Here is a 17,040-nt window from a genome sequence, read left to right on the forward strand (position 1 = left end):
AGATACCACGTTCAGTAACTTTAGCTAAACATATAACAATTTTGTTCTTATTATCCTTATTTACCTTGTCATATTTGAACTTCTAAAATCAAATTTAACATGTGTTCATTCTGGTTATTATTATATGGGAAAGTAGCTGACTGTTGGAGTCCACTTAGTCCTTTCCTGTCCTTTATTGCATTGAACTTTGGGGCACTTCTGTGTATCAAATTTCAACATCTGCCTCCTTAAACCAATAAAACTTTGCAGTTTGTGGTCATTTCCTGAATTCATCTTGATTTAGTTCTCATGCCTAACAACTATGAAGTAGTCTTGGAGGAGGAGGGAAAGTTAAATTTCCACAGCTGGCTCATGGTGGTTTTTTGCTGCCACCTGATTTTTCCCATATGATCCAAATAAAAGGAGCTAACACTCAAACTCAAGTAGTTTGACTCTAAACCAAACAATCTTGGTGTGATTACCCTCAAATTTATGCTAATACCTAAAAATACTGCACTAATAAAACAACATGAAAAACAACAGAAACTAATGGAATAGTCAGTGAGATGCTGATGTGTTGGAGAGCATTGCTGCATCTTTTGTACATTTGCAGAAATTTATAAATGCAATTTGAGGTTTTCATACGGTCATTTCAATTTTTTGTTCTACTTTAGAGTCCACCATTGTGTGGTGTCTGGAACAGTGATTAACATCCACACAAATACCCCGACCCTGACTCAGTACATTGGTAGTGTCTGCCTCTGGTCTGTCATCAGCTCATCATTTCTTCCTGGAATCAGGTACATCAAACCATTTAGATGAAACCTCTGCAGAAACTATGTCCCTGTGTTCCAACTTTTTTCCCCTCTGTTCCAGTCTGCACATTTACACCCTGTAGACATGAAATTAGTTTTACGTTTGCAGAACTTATTTGGTGAAACCACTGAATGGTTATACAAGTCGATACTGAATTAAACATTTTCACAAAGTTAGTTCTTTATGAAGTAGTGGTCCTTAAATTTAACTTATTGTGACAATATTATAGGAACATGTGACCTGACAGTGTCGGTGGCCACAAACTCGCCGCTTCCACCACCACTCTGTACCCTGTATGATGGACTGACCAGGCCAGAGGCGAACAGGGAAAGAAGGGAGAAATGGAGGGAGGCGGCAGCCAGCTGGTCAAATTTTGCTGCATAACCCCCACAGGTCCTGCCTACCTCTTCTTTATTTCTCCATCTCCCCTTTAAGTCCCTGCTCTACCATTCATTGCTCATCACTGGCACCGAGTGGGCAGCTCTGTTGCCAAAGTGACTGATGGGCAGTACCCTCTGCTGTCCGCTTTGAGCAGGACCATCAGGGCAAAATTATGCAGTCTGAGATCCTCACTGAGTGGTCATGACAGGCTATGGATCCGCCTGCTGCCCCTGCTGCTTTCAAGGGCATTTTATCCAAGTGAAGGAATGGGGCTCTCAGGAGCAGCAGCTGTACATCATCTGCTGCGAGGCACAGGACTGAAAAACGAAGGGGTGGTCATCTATTATCTACCACAAGGGGAAGAGCCGAAACCCATTTGGTTCAGGCCTAACAGGATAGTCCCCAAAATGTCACAGACATGACAGGAAAGGGAGTGAAAAAACGCAAGGTGGTAGACTAACAAAGAAAATTAAATGTCATCCTGTGTTACAACAAAACAGTTTCTCAAAGGAGAACAGCATCCCATGTAACCTATTTCTGCTTAAAGGAATACCAGAGGTTTAACAAAAACAAATCAACAGTGAGGATGTAAGACATGATCCTACCTTCATTGTACAGAAGCTCAAGTAAAGTACAGCTGACTCCAGGCCTGTTTCTATAGTATCTCTAGTATAACCTGAGCTCAAAAAGTTTAAATTCCAGAAAGATGTCCAAACAGGCACTAACAGCAGGACTCCTCTCTTTCACTCTGGTGGATTTCCAGAGGAGTGTGGATCTAGTTATGGTTCGTGTGGCTCGTTGGCACCACCCTGCCTGGTTTTTCGCTGCCAGCTCCTGTCCTGTCCCGTCCCTCCTCTGTGGTGCAGAACACACACTGAGGCTACTGAAGGACAGGCAGCACCTCTGTCTACACACTGGCTCTGGGTGCTGTTGATGTTGGCATCTGCAATAAAGGCTGCCTTTCTCCTTCCTACATGTCCCCCTGCCCTCCTGCTGGAGTTTTCACCTCTGCCAAGGAGAGCTGCGAGGCTGAAATGGAAGAAAGGTTGTGTGATGGCGTTGTGCCGGCTGTGTGTGCCTGCCTGTCAGGGGAAGGGAGTGGCAGTCTGGTGTGACACACTTGATTACCCCGGCTGATTATTTTTGGCCTCCAATGGCACCCTCCTAAAACTGAAACTCTATGCTGTGTTTTCTCCTATAATTATCTCTTCTGTGCTGTCACATCAGTTTGACTGTCATTCATCTGACACCAAATAGTTCCCCATTTTATTTACTGCAAAACATGCTATCACATAACCAGTCCTAAAAGTGCTGCATACGACACCCAGAACTCCCTTCTCTTCCTGTCAATTGACACCCTGGCTGAAATTTAAAGAAATAGGGAAGTGGCTCAGTGTGGAACTCGCCCACTGAGTTACAGTTAAATAGTGAAGGAGAAAATATAGCTCAGTGTTCATGGGACAGCTTATGAGTGACTTGAATAGTCTGAGAGGCTGAATTGAGTTTCCATTCTGAAATCAAATTACAAATACTTAAGCATCGATAGAGTGAGCCACTTAAGTACTTCATGGTTCTTCCATCTCAATTGCCCTAAAACTACTGAGACAGAAAAAGACTAAGCTCATTTTGTCAGTTTTTCCTCGGTTGCTCACTAACTTGATCCATGCTACAAAAAAAGCACACTCCCTTCCATTACTTAAAATGCCATGAATAAATATTATATATGAAAACAATGAATCAAATTGGTACGTGTGATGTGAAAGGTCTCACTTTTAGTAACAAACTCACACAGAATTACCACCTGACTCTGTAGTTCCCCTCAGCTCTACCTAGCTTTTTCATCCCTTTTAGCTTTGGTTTTGGTTTAATGGCACATTTACTGAGCGGCTCAATTTCACCGTTCTCACCAACCTTGTTTCCAGTAGCAGCAGGTGCCTGTTTTGTGTGAAAAAGCTCTGATAAACCAACTGTACACTACCTGCCCAACATCAAGCAACTGGGGAAGAAAGTCACATGTCAGCTAAATAGCCAGATATTTTTCTCAGGAATTGGTGGAACTTCATGTTTGCTAGATGCATCAATAAGCAGCTGTTTGCTAGTACATTATCCAAAGAAACTTACTACATAAGTAGTAAGTTGCAATAAGTAGTAAGTCAAGTATTAATATGTCAAATGTGTTTTTAGCTTGTTCTACCACCCTCCAAATGGTCAAAACAAGAAATTTAAAATGTATGAACACTCTTACTGCACGGTCTCTCTCCGCACTCTAAGACCCCTGGCTTCTGCCCTGAGGCATTATCAGTGAGGAGCTTACAAGCCATTACACAATCTGCAGACACATAAAACTAATGCTGTAGCCTAATCATATGACTGCAATTCATATCCTCCATTGAGTGTAATCCCTAATACTCCAGAAGAGTCCTCCGCCATATGTTGCTGTCAATCTGCATAATTTACTTCACATAAAAATGCTGATGCAGGTTTAGATACGGACACCTTAAATCGTGTTCGGCAACATCAAACAGTTGCTAAGACGGTAAGCGCTGCATTTGCATTTCCGACCTATGTTGCCAAGCCGAATCTGTCCTGTAGGTCCGTGCAGCATTTGTAATTAGACTAATTGTGAGTCCCATCTGGCAGAGCTGTCAATATTAGTCTTTATAAGCAACACAAACCGGTCCAAAGTATATCTCATGCATACCAACAAATACACTGCCAGTGGGGTAACTGAGACAGAGGCATGTTAGTTTTTCTCAAGAAATTCAAGACAACACATGCTGAATAAGAAGATTATTTTTCTTCTACATTCAAGAGGAGACAACTGGTCTTCTCTAAGGCTGGGCCGAGCAGGGCCCACAAAAATGCTTACTTTGTGTATTAATACATCCTTAGCACTCATACCTTATGAAGAACAGGCCTCTGGTTGACTCTTTCTACCCCAAGAGATCCATTTCCTTCTCTTGAGCTCTTCCTCTTCACATGTGACCTCTGCTAACCTTTTGAACCTACACTTCCTCTCGTATCTCCAGACAGAAACAGCTTTTTGTGTTCATCAAGGATGTCCTCGTTTAAAAAGATTCCTCCGCTTAACCTCCGAAACATGACAAATCTGAGCAGACAAGTGTGGTGGTGTTCAAACATGCAAGTCATGCTGGTGTGCTACAAAATAAGCATTTCCAAAGAACGCTAGTAAAGGATCACATGTTACAGGGTATGAGGGGATGACTGCTGCTTGTACAAGACAGGGAACCTGGATGCTTCTGCTTCATATGAGTCTCATGATAAACTGATGACAGTATACAAACAGTATGTGCATTATCTGTAAATGCAAAGCAGCTAACCTTCATCCATGTGTCAGAGTGGTAAGTAACCTCTACTGTACAGCCTCAGCACGGTTGGAAGGATCGGTTTCATTTATGTCCAGGAGGAGCACTAAAATCTCAGCAACTTTCCGTTCTAGTGAAATACGATTTGGACAGTCAGCAGAAGTTATTTCCCCAGGCTAGAAAAATATGGATGTCATGAAGAGGAAAGGTTGGTAATTGTTTTTAAGGATGAGAAGGTGAATAGCACAATATGTCAAAAAGAACAGGAAGGAACATTTTTGTACTCTAATCCAGTCATCATTTTCAGAAACTACTTCTGAGGGCCTCCATTTCAACCATTTGTCAGCAGCTTCCTAGAATAGCTGAGCCCCACATCCTACCAGCTATCCATCAACCTGCACTCAGCAATGTTAGGTGGAGAAAGTGGACTGGGAAGCACTGACGATACCTCTGGCTGTTTTTTTGAAGAGGCCAACTGGTGTCTTCGTCAAGTTCCAACAGTGAGATTTCTCCCACGACAATAATGTTTTTTCTACAGAAGAGTTAAAGGAGTTCTTGTGTCCTAAGGGGATAACTGTGGCTTCTGAATATCTGCCAAACAGACATCCTAACAACCTGACAGGGCCTGCCACATTAACGTAATCGCCAGGTAGGAGCACTCCTCCCTACTGTGTCTCCTTTCTCTTCCCTGAGGTTACCTACACCATGATGCCTCTTTTCCATGGAAAGAGATTATCACCAGAATGGGACAGAACTGAACGGGAGCCATTTGACTGTCAGGTGTATACTAAACTGAGGAATTCTTTTTTTGTGCCATTAACTGTTTAAACGATAAGAATCTCCCTTGTCATCTGCAAACTAGATATTCCCCGAGATTTCGGGGAAACAAATTAAATGAAGCTCTAGACCAAACTGAACTTGCAAATATTTCCCATTGCTGATTGGGTGCCAGTTGGGTGGGGATAATCACCAGGGAATCAAAGCCAGAAATTTAAAGCAATCAGCAAAAATATTTCTCATTTCAAGCTCATTCACTCATTGTTCTTATGAACAGTTAAGAACCAAATGACAAGAATGAGCCTCGAAAAGAGCATCAAGACCATGAAATCCAAGCAGCTCTAACCTAGGGATGCATCCTGCAGTGCATCACCTCTCCACTGGAAGTGGAATATCTTCGTCGCTGGAAGTGTTTTTCTTCGCCAGGAACATATGGCAGCCTTCTTCACCGCCCTTTGGCAGCCAAGCCACAACTACCATGGGCTACAAACACAGGGATTTACCAAAAGTGGAAAAACACACAACTCCAACTTGCTTCTAATACCATGTGCTCCATGCCTCTAATATGTTACATACTTTCGGCTATGTTGTTGGAGACCGCTTTAAAAGCATAGAAGATGTTTCACTGTTGAGCAATGAGAAAAAGAGAGACGGGGCATACCGAACTCGAGCCAGAGACATTGAAATTCATGGTCAGAGCCTTAATCCCAGAGGCCACCAGGGCACCCCAACTCAAGCTCTTGTTTATCAAATGGTTGGCTTTTAAACCCATAAAGTTCACGCTGAAACACAGAACATTTTATACGCCACAACAAGCTTCATGTGAGAAGGGTGAGCTTTTCCACAGATGTTGAGTGCAAAGCACAGACTTGAGTCTACATTTTCCTTGGCAAGACTCGAGGAAAAGTGTGCCCACTATGAAAGCTCCATTCAGTTTGTGTGAATAAAACACATAAGCCATGCTGTGTATTTATTTTAATGCATCCCACTGGATGAGGCCAATCACAGTCACAACAACAAGGTTCATCTATGTTTCTGTGCATCTTATTTTTTATATTCTTGCATATTTTGATGTACATGTACATATTTGATACATATCTACATACATATATGCATTTCTTTCAGTGAAGACTTATCATTCAGCTCTGCAGCAGCATAAATTTGCCTGAAATGGTCATGCTACAGTGAGAGCTGCTATTAGCTTAGAGCAGTAGCAGTGAGCCACAAACCTGCTGGTCGCCTCGATCTGAGATTGAAATAATCTCCTTCAGTGGGAGACATGGCACTCAGTCTCCACAGACACAAATTACACATCCAAAATGTGCAAAAGGCAAATTTTAAATGATTTCTCTGTTAACTGTCTCCACAATTATTAACATTAATCCCAAAGGAAACTAGCATCCTAATCTTCTAATATTCTGAAACATCACTAGAGTCACAGCTTGTAATAACATGTCGAATGTTCTCTTGTGTAGTGCCTGGCTGGCTTGTAGGAGCCATAGCTCACTTCTAATGGCGGCATTGTTGTAATAGTGAAACTAAAACACTATGACACACCATCGTTCACAATGTACAGCATCACTAGCTGTTATGTCTGTTGACAGTAATTATGGTAATAATTGGAAGAGACAGAGCAAGCACCAGCAGAATAATCCCCTGCAGCTTTTCCATGCCACATGTTACTGAGCCTTATGGCAACCTGTTGACACCAATCCCAGAGACCCAGTATGCCAGTGCTGGGCATGCATAAACAGCCTGTAATCCGCATCGCACACTGGCTGAACCACACATCTTATCAGCAAGCATCTGAGGCACAGGACTATGTCTGTACGGCGGACGACAGTACTGACACCCACAAAATTATCAGGTTTATGTCAGGTATATGGGAGGATTGAGCATTTTCTCATTTACAGCTGCCTGTTTGGTTACATTCAACACTACAACACCAAGATGCCGGTGAAATGTGAAGCCGTGCAGTTTTTTCACTTGTGCTGTGATATTCCTCAACATCTACAAAATGGATTGTCACAGATTTTGACATGGTTCCGAGGCAATGTATTTTAATGACTTATGATGGCGCTAAGGGAAAAGTCAGAAAAATGTTTAGTTCTACAAATATCTCAACAACTACTGGATGGATTGCTGTGAAATTGTGTTCACACAGTCATGGTCCCCAGAGGATTAACTGATCTCCTGACTTTTTATCTACTGCCATCATCAGGTCAAAATTTCACCTTGTCCAATACTTTGGTTAATGGCCAAATACCTGCAAAACTCCCACTGACATTCCCATCATCCTCAGCTGTACTTTGCACTTAGTGCTACTTAGCAGATGTTAGTATGCTAATGTCCTAAACTAACACGGTGAACATAGTAAGCATTATACCTGCTAAACATCAACATGCTAGCATTACGCTGATGTGAGCAATATTTTTTATGATATTTAGCAAGTATAGCCTCACACATAGGCACCTGAGCAATGGACCAAGTAGAGCAAATGCATCCCCATTATTCAATTGGGGGAGCAAAGTTATGGTTTTTCTACCCCTTTTTTTGTCTTTTTAAAAATAAACTTATCATCATACAGTCCCCACAATCAGGTGATAAATATTTAAGCAGCCTATATCAATGATCATTTTACTATTTTCAACAACTGACAAAAACAAGTAATAAAGAAATCTGATGTTTTCGGTCCATACTTTGAGTTGGTTCAGTCCAACCCGTCACAAGAGAGAGACAAACAGACTGAGCCTCACAGCATCAAAGTGTCTGAATTAACAAATAGTTAAATGTTCGGCGGTGGAAAGTAACTTGTATAGACTTCTGCAGAATACTCTGCTTTAGTTTCAGTTTTAGTCTGACTTTGGATGGAATTACTTTTAAATATGATGACACATCACTCTGTGCTCTGCGCTGTGGTTTCATTATTATGATTATTCTCTCATTTTCTCATACAGGGTAAATGAGAGCTGTAAGTTTACTCTAAGGGGAAGTCAGGTCTAGTCCTTAACTAACATGGCTCTTTTAAGTCTTGAGGAGCAAAAATCACCTTCCGAGTTGTGCATTAAAATAGTCTTTGATTTGAGATAATGTAGGTTAAAATAATCTTCTTTTGAATGTATGATTATTCATTCCTGTATAATATTACAACTACATCAGCTAGTGGTGTTAATAGCTTCCACTAGAACCTGTGTGTGGGATTGGAATTAGACAGTTGTTTGGACATTACATTCATCCAAATTGTTTGTACTTTGTTGCAATTGTTAGACTTGTGAGTATTGAGAACAGCAACTCTCAGGTTTAACATTGTTTAACCAGATTTAATTATACAAATCATATGGTCATGTGTTGTAAGACTATTTCATTTATAGAAATTGTTAGGCCTAGTAGCCTGCAACTTACTAACATTTTAGGCTACATAATGTTTTTAAAAATATAATGTCCGATATGAAATAGCCATTCTTCTAATAATCATTTCCTGTCCTGATCCACCCAATTATATACTGCTCTTGATGCATTCCTGGTTCTCATAGCACCCTCAATCGAACTAATCTAGACTAGTACAGGTGGCTGTTTCTTGACTTAATCCAAGAGGTTAGGTGGTGTAGAAATGCAGGAATTTGTTTTAAATTATTATCATTATTTTTTTCTGAAGGAGGACCCCCAGACCCAGCCACCAATTATGTATCTTTCCAAGTTTGTTAGTTTTAATACATAACCAGGCGCCTATGGCCTCACAGAACTGCTAGAATTGCTGTAGACTCTTAGCCTTCTTTTTCTACAAAACTACAATTGTATTTTTTATTCAAAAATACATTTACATACATTACAAGATACAATTATTATCCTGACGAGACATTCAACGCTTTCTTTCAGTATTAGATTTTTTTTTTGATACTCAGTGCTACAAACACATTTTGGTTAGTAAAAAAAAAAGTATTGAGGTTTGATACACGGCATTAATTAGTTATGTTGCACCATCCAATTTTACATAACCCTGCTTTGAAAAATGAGAGGCGACTATAGGGCTTTCCTCTTCATGTCCATTTAAAAAAAAAAAAAAAAAACTATGTACAACCAATGACAGGCACTACATCACCAAGCTCCTAACACCACCTGTTTTGTGAGAATGCGCAAATACATTTCTCTGTAGCTCTGTAACTATGTTATGCTGTTTCCTCGTTTGCTACTAAGGAAAGACAGTATTTATTTGCACAACTACAAGAAGTTGCCCATGAGGACAATGTAAACATACTGTAGGTATGTAGGTAATCACTCCTGGTAAAGAAAACAAAACACAACACAGAAGGTCTCATGGGTAAAAGTCAATGTTTACACCTGATAGCAGCCTTTCCTCATGCTTTAGCATGACAAAGTGAAGCCTGCATTGACGCTTATATTCAATGTGTTCTCAAAACAAATCTGGTCGCTGGGTTATCCACTAACCGTGAGCATATGTGAAATAAGACATCATTCTAGCTGCCTGATTGTTCATTCTCTGTCTCAAATGAGCCACTTAAAAGTCACTTCTCCAAACACAATGAGGACAATTCAAATATTAGAATGATGAAAACAAATGTCATGTAGCAGCTTTGATGACTAAGTGTGTTAGATTTGGATTCCATTCAACCTCAGCAAACTCCAATGAGATTCATTATCCTGCAGTATAGTCTCCTTGGTGTGATAATGAATGACGGCCAATAGAACGAGCCTCTGTCCGATCGGTTGAGCCCTACCTACTGCCTTTGAAACAGAAGGTGAGATGACTCATTACGCTTGTCACAGCTTCCTGGCTCCCTCGCCTGCTCTTGCTCTGAATACTCCTCCTGAAAACTCCTCTGATGGGCCCATGATTTATTTAACGCATGCTGATGTATTTTGCATTAAAACATGAAAAATGCTTCGGTGCACTTTACTGGTGGAAAGGCTCCTCCGGCTGGGGGTGGTGGTTGGGAGCAGAGATTTGGATGCGTTATCCTCTCTGAACACTTTTTGCATCATCAGTTTTGTTTTGCTGAGATCAAGCTGACGACCAAGCTGCAGATTCAAAGCAGGCGGGAAATGTTTTCATAAATGTTGGACAAGGAAACAAATTTCTTCTTGCCCGACAGCTGTGATATACTGAATCTGAAATCATTGTGTAGAATTTAGTGGCATCTAGAAGAATGGACTTGGCAGAAATGAACTATAATATTCATAAGTATGTTTTAATCAATGTATAATCCCATGAAAATAAGAACCGTTGTGTTCTTGTTACCTTAGAATGAGCCCTTTTTATCTACAGGGGAATGGGTCCCCTTCCACGGAGCCCACCGTGTTTCACTGACATGTTTCTACAATAGTCCAGAACAGACAAACCAAACACCGGCTCTAGAGAGGGCCTTTCACGTTTTTTGCGAGTTTTGCGGCCACCATAGGTTCTCCTGCATGCGTGGAAGCAGAGGGGGAGGGGTTATCAGTTGGTTGCAATCTGCAACCTCACCACAAGATGCCACTAATTCCTACACACTGGTCCTTTAAAAGGTAAACTCACTATACTACACAGAGATTCTCGTGAGCATAAAACAACAGCAGAGCTCAGCCCATTTTGATTCATAACCACAGAGGATTTCATCATTGTAGAATTATCTGATACCAAGCAGCTTAATGCTGCATAATCTACCCAACCTGAAAATCCTGCCCCCAAGGATATAAACCAAGAACTGAAAAAACAGATCTGGCCTCAGAGATGGAATTATATCCACTAAGATCACACAAGTCACACATAATCCTGTGCCGCGGGCCGGAGCCCTAAACTCATTATTGATGAATTAATGTGTGCTTTGCTAAAACCTATTAAACTGTATTAAGTGTGCGATGAAGAGAAATGCTGTGAGGCTGAGGAGTGACTGCTGCCGGTGACCCTCCATCTCATTTGCAGTAATGGGGAGTACGGCGCAGGAGCCCATCCACTTTGTAAGTTGAATGTTGTCTAGGTCAGCAGAGAGCAGCCTGATGTAATGAACTATTCCTGGGTCTGTTTAAATGATCAATAGGGATTCATCACACAGCCGTCCTGTGCTCAGCAGTGTGTTGTAGCCAAGTGCACAATGAAACAGAATGCAGTAGAGTTTAACACAAAAAAACAACAGTGTCCCCCTGCTATCTGCAAATCTGCTTGAAGAACACAGCAGCCTCTGCATGACTGGAGAGGGGGGTGGGGAGGTGGGGGCGGTGGGGGGGGGGGCAGGAGGAGAGACAGAAAGGACAACAACAACAGTCCAGGCACTGTCTGAGAAGTTGAAACGTCCCTTCAGCCCTAGTTTGCAGTGAGCGGTGGGAGTCCTCCAGCGAAAACATCAGCTGCCATGACATCAGAGTACAGGGGAGAGATGGGAAGAGGGAATGGGTGAGGGTGGTGGTGGTGGAAGGGAGGAGAGGGTGGGGTGGGGGGGGGGCATGCCAGTGCAGCTGCTGCAGTGATCTCTGCCAGACACCTGCCTGGGCAGCGGGTATAAACAGAGTGGATATGCAGCCTGCAGCACTCTCTTCTCCTGTTCTATTCTCACCTCACACAGGAGGCACACACACCCACATGCCACAAGCGCTTCCAACAAAACAGAATGACATTACAGAAAAATTGAAATAACAGAAACATGAGAAGTGAAAGCAGCAACCCTACCGGCAGAGAGAGACAGCGAGCAGCCTGGGACAGAGTGGACACTGGCAGCATGAAAGCGAGGGATCATCTTTGCACATTCACCTCCAGCTTCAGAGAGAGACAGCTCGGGCCCTCTCTACCCTCTATCTGCCTCTCTCTCTCTCCCTCCCCTCTGTCACTCTCTACACACGACTCTCTCGGCCCCTCCCACCCCTCTTCGCTCTCTCTCTCTCTCTTTCTCTCTCTCTCTCTCTCCACCCCTTCTCCTCTCTTGTCCAGCAATCCCCCCAACCCCCCCTTGGAGTTGTGTGTGTCCAGCCTGATGCAGCCTGGAGAGTCCTTGCCTCTGCTAGCAGCGCTGCAAGGTCAAGGTTTGTTTCTGCACCTTTACAGCAAGAGACTGACACTGTCTCTGAGAACCCAGAGTGTGCAGCTCTTTAATTCAGTCATTTCAACCAATGGCTTCTTCCTCCCTTGGTGAAAGTGCAGTAATTAACAAGATGAGCTGGTTTGAGTTTGATTGCAGTGAAAATCTACAGATTTCTTTGGCAGCGAAGTAGAAAATAAAAAAATGGAGGATAAATTATGACTGTGAAAAACAAGCACCAGCACAGACAAAAATCAATCATCCTTTGAGAAAAGGTTTACTTTCTGCTTTTCCTTCGTTAAAAGGCCCCACTGTGGAATAACTTACACAAGATGGATTCTCAAACAGCTCAGACTTTTAAGATTTAAGCACAAATAGTGATTGGTGGTGTTACAATTGCTCTAAGGAACAGATTTGACTGATTTAACAGATTATTTTTTAAACAACCTCCCCCCTAAGAAGCTACTCCTCTTCTTACTCCTTCTTCTAAATACAAGTAGCTGTTTAAGAACTGGGTCTAAAACTGGCAAAATTATGATTGACAAATCAGCAATTTTTCAGTAAAAGGCCATTTGGCTAATTCGACCAAAATGACCCATATGACTGTTCCACAAATGAGTTTTTGATCCGCTTTTAACCAAAAATTTCGTCTCTCGTCTGCACTGAGCTGAGCCGCAGCATGTCCTTGTTGCTCTGTAAACACTAACTTTGTGTTTGTACCGTATTATCACTTGCTACAAAAAAAGAATGCCAGGCAACAGTGGGTGATGTGGACAAGGCCAATGCGCTCAACCATTTCCACAGCAGGTTTGACACCATGGCAATGTCTGCCCTGCCTCAGCCTGTACAGCTTCACCTGTTCACTCTCCCACCACTTCAGCTGCAGCTTCCCCTCCTTCTCCTCCACATGTTTGCATCCCCATCATTGCAGCTGCAACTACCCACAAACCTGGGCCCACTACCCTGTTCTTCACAGCAGATGAGGTGAGGATGGAGCTGGGGAGGCTGCAACCTGAGTCTACAAATGAGAATCTCCCAGTTCTGTAGAAAACATCATGTCTTGTACTGGTACACGAAGTAGGGTGCCTGGATGAGCTAAATGTACACAGACCAGTGGCCCTCACATCACACTTCATAAAGACCCTGAAGCAGCTGCTTCTCTGCCTACTGAGATCACATGTCAAACATGCACTAGACCCCCTGCAGTTTGCGTACCAGGAACACACTAGAGTGGACGATGCTGTCCTCTACATGCTCAACTGGGCCTACTTCCATTTAGAGGTGATTGATTTTTCAAGAGCATTTAAAACCATCCAACCCCGCCATACTTAGAGACAAGCTCGAAGGGATGGCGGTGGATCCCTCCTTTGTTTCCTGGATCTCAGATTACCTGACAGGATGACCACAATTCACCACACTGGGGAACCGTGTCTCTGGGATGGCGGTGAGCAGCACTGAGGCTCCGCAGGGGACTGTTTTAAGTCCCTACCTTTTCACATTGTACATAGCAGACTTTAAGTACAACTGAGTCCTGCCATATCCAGAAATACTCTGGTGACACTGCTGTTGTGGTGTGTATCAGGAATGGGGAGGAAGGGGAGTACAGGGGCCTGTCGAAGGCCTTCAGCGACTGGAGTGACAAGAACTGCCTCCTACTGAACACCTCCGAAACCATGGAGATGGTTTTCTGCCAACATTTGACAGGTGGACATTGAGGTGGTGCAGACGAACAAATACTTAGGTGTGCAACTGGACAACAAGCTGGACTGGTCCTTGAACACAGACGCCCTCTACTGAAAGGGGCAGAGCCAACTCTTTTTCCTAAGGAGGCTTAGGTCTTTTGACATCTTAAGTAAAATTCTGCACGTTTTATCAGTCAGTGGTGGCAAGTGTACTCTTTTACACTGCAGTCTGCTGGGAAGGCAGCATGACAGGCAAGGACTAAAGGCGGCTGGACAAGCTGGTGAAAAAGGCTGGCTCAGCGCTTGGCAGGAGGTTGGACTCACTGGGGACTGTGGTGGAAAGATGCACATGGAGTAAGGTGCAGGCCATCCTGGACAGTCTCAGTCATCCCCTCCACAACACCCTGGTGGGCTAGAGAAGCAGCTGTAGCTGAAGGCTCACCTTGCTGTACTGCAGGACTGAACGGTTCAGGAGATCCTTTGTTGTGGTTGCCCCCACAACCATCAAGCTTTACAACACCTCAGCCAATGGCAGGGGCTCATGACCTGCCCCCCCCCCCCCTTCTCTTTCTCTATCTATCTATCTATCTATCTATCTATCTATCTATCTCTTTATCTGCTTTTCTTTCCATTAAAGGCCTATGACTGAATAACAAAATTGATTCTATTGAGTTTCTTATCATCACCATTTAAGCACAAATGGTGATAACTCTGGTGGATCCACTACACCACTTGAAATGTGTTAGTGATGATGTTAAATGTTCTTTAAACACAAGCAGACATAGAAGAACCTAAAGTAGGGTAATAATTTAGAAGTGTGGGATTTAGGGTGTGCATAAACAAGATTACACATCTGACATTCAGTGGCAGCTTTTGGTAGCCTACTTGGTACTTACAATACATGTTGGTTGGCACCACTACAGTCTACATTGCTCATACCGCTGACTGAGATCCACTGAGAACAACACAGGAGCAAAACACTGATACAAAGGCCTAGGCCTCTTCTTTGCTAAAAATGGTAATGTTGTGATCCAACACATTGTTGAAACTGTCAAAACTGGCTAACAAACAAGCTGATGATTAAGCACACACCCCTGCAACTGACAATACAGGGAAGTTTAACAAACGAGTACACAGAGAACAGCATTCTTTCTGAAGAAAAGCAGGACCTAAGAGGATAAGACTTACTGTTGTGACTGTAACCTGCAGCTGGCATGGAGCGGCATTAATATCCTGAGCGAGCCTCTCTATCCACCTGGGTAGGAAGATTGCCAGGGGTCGTGCCCCCTTCTAACCCTGGCACTCACAGGCCTGTCGCCACGACGACTGATGTGGTAGCACGACTGTCGGCGGTGCCAGAAAGGACAAACAGAGAGAGAGGGAGAGTGGAGACTAGTTGCTGCGCTCTTACCACTGGGCCTATAGGATTACTGGTAATGGGATTTCCCACTAATGGCTCCTTCTGACAGGTGGCGTCCCTGTTTAGCTCAAGTTCAGCTTTGGCTATAAAAACATCGTAGAGGTTTAAAGCTTTCCCTGCTGGTCCCCATGCTGTGAAAATATCCAACTTAGGATGCTGCTTATGTCACTATTGAGGCTGAAAATATTTTCTTTACAGCAAGCATAAAAATAACTGATTTGAGAGATGATTTCAGTTCCTGCAAACAAGTTACAATACCTTGAAATGAGGCAGATTTCTTAATTCTTCTTGAGATTTTTTTTGTAAAAGAATTTTTTATTTTATTTTACAATTTTTCATTTAGTTTGAAGATAAAACCAAATTCCTGAAGATACAGCTTTAAAAGGCCTTTCCGGGCTTTCAACCACATCTCATGGCTGTCATTGGTAGATGAACTGAACTGAGCAAACTCCATCCGCTGTCAAACTAATTTGAACAGCTTGAACATATAAAGCTTATAGGTTTGTTAGACTCTTTGTTAGACCCTCACGGTGTGCAAAATGCTCACATCTTTCAAACTTTGAACTGTTTAAACCCACCACAACAAGATGTTACTGCTTGACAGTCTTACATATAAAACAATTGTTGTGGGTAATTTTATGCAAGTCATAAGCTTCTGGTGTGTGTTGCTCAATAGAAATGTGCTGTTTACAAGCCCAAACCCAACATACTGAGTGAGTTTTCACAGGCTGAGTATCATCAGGACTAGTAAAGTGATTTTGACATGAAAAATTGGTGGAGTAACCCCTTTAAAAGTGTTGGGGCAACCCTTTTGAATTTGATCATAAATTGCAACTGACACAAGTGCATGAGGGCTGCAACCCTCCTATATATAATAACCCTATCAGTTTACTATCTAAAACAACTGCCTACATTTTTAAGAGAGACTAATATTCAGATGCATGTCTGCAAATCTCTGATGGTAACTGAGATCAAGGCCATCTATTTCAAAAACAGAAAAGTGTGATTGAGCAGAACAGCTGCCTGCTGATGGCAGCTCTTTGCTGACCATTTTTAACGTGTATTTATCTGGGGACAGCTTTCAGCAACAATCGGTTTGAACCCCACAGCCACTGCTGGCCTCACTGGATTGACTGGAGTTAAGCATCTCGCTCAAAAGCATCTGAATGGCGTTTTTTGTTGTAAAACCGCTTCCAGTGGGACAGAGCTGCATTGAGAGAAAACTCCTCCTGACATTTCCTCAACTGCTTTTGCATCACTTTGTCTCTCCTCACCTGCATCTCTCATGCAAATTCACTAAAACACGATTTTCCTTTGCTTCCATTGGTGTGAAGTCAGGGGCAAGGAAGGGCAGACAAACAAGGGAGACGGAGGCAGGGAGGGGTGGAGACAGACAAAGACAACAATAGCTGGAGACACGTCATAATGTAATGATGCTAATGAGGATAAAGCGGCTTGTTACCTTTTCTCCATAAGCCTCTGAAAGCAGGACAGCCTGTGACATCGCAGGGATCAGCAGCACTGTTTCACACATTGCAACATGAAGCGGTGTGTGAGGTGGTTAATGCCATGCAGACGGACACAAACAAAACCTCACCTGATTGCCAGAGGAAAGTTATGGGAAACTCTACTCCTTTAGTTAAATGAAAATT

The 17,040-nt window shown here is 42.8% G+C and overlaps 1 protein-coding gene across 5 annotated transcripts in view; it reads right to left on the bottom strand.

Moving 5' to 3' along the window:
- iqsec1b (IQ motif and Sec7 domain ArfGEF 1b) overlaps window positions 1-17,040 on the bottom strand; it is a 199,363-nt gene that overhangs the window by 37,779 nt on the left and 144,544 nt on the right. The window contains exon 1 of one of the 5 annotated variants that reach the window (XM_067588397.1): window positions 11,941-12,051. The exons of the other annotated variants lie outside the window; for them this stretch is intronic. Within the exon in view, the coding sequence (XP_067444498.1) occupies window positions 11,941-12,017 (77 nt within the window). The 5' untranslated portion in view covers window positions 12,018-12,051. Of the gene's footprint in view, window positions 1-11,940; window positions 12,052-17,040 lie in introns of those variants that run through there. 5 annotated transcript variants of the gene reach the window in all.

This window comes from Thunnus thynnus, chromosome 4 (assembly GCF_963924715.1).
Source record: "Thunnus thynnus chromosome 4, fThuThy2.1, whole genome shotgun sequence".
Classification (NCBI taxonomy): domain Eukaryota; kingdom Metazoa; phylum Chordata; class Actinopteri; order Scombriformes; family Scombridae; genus Thunnus; species Thunnus thynnus.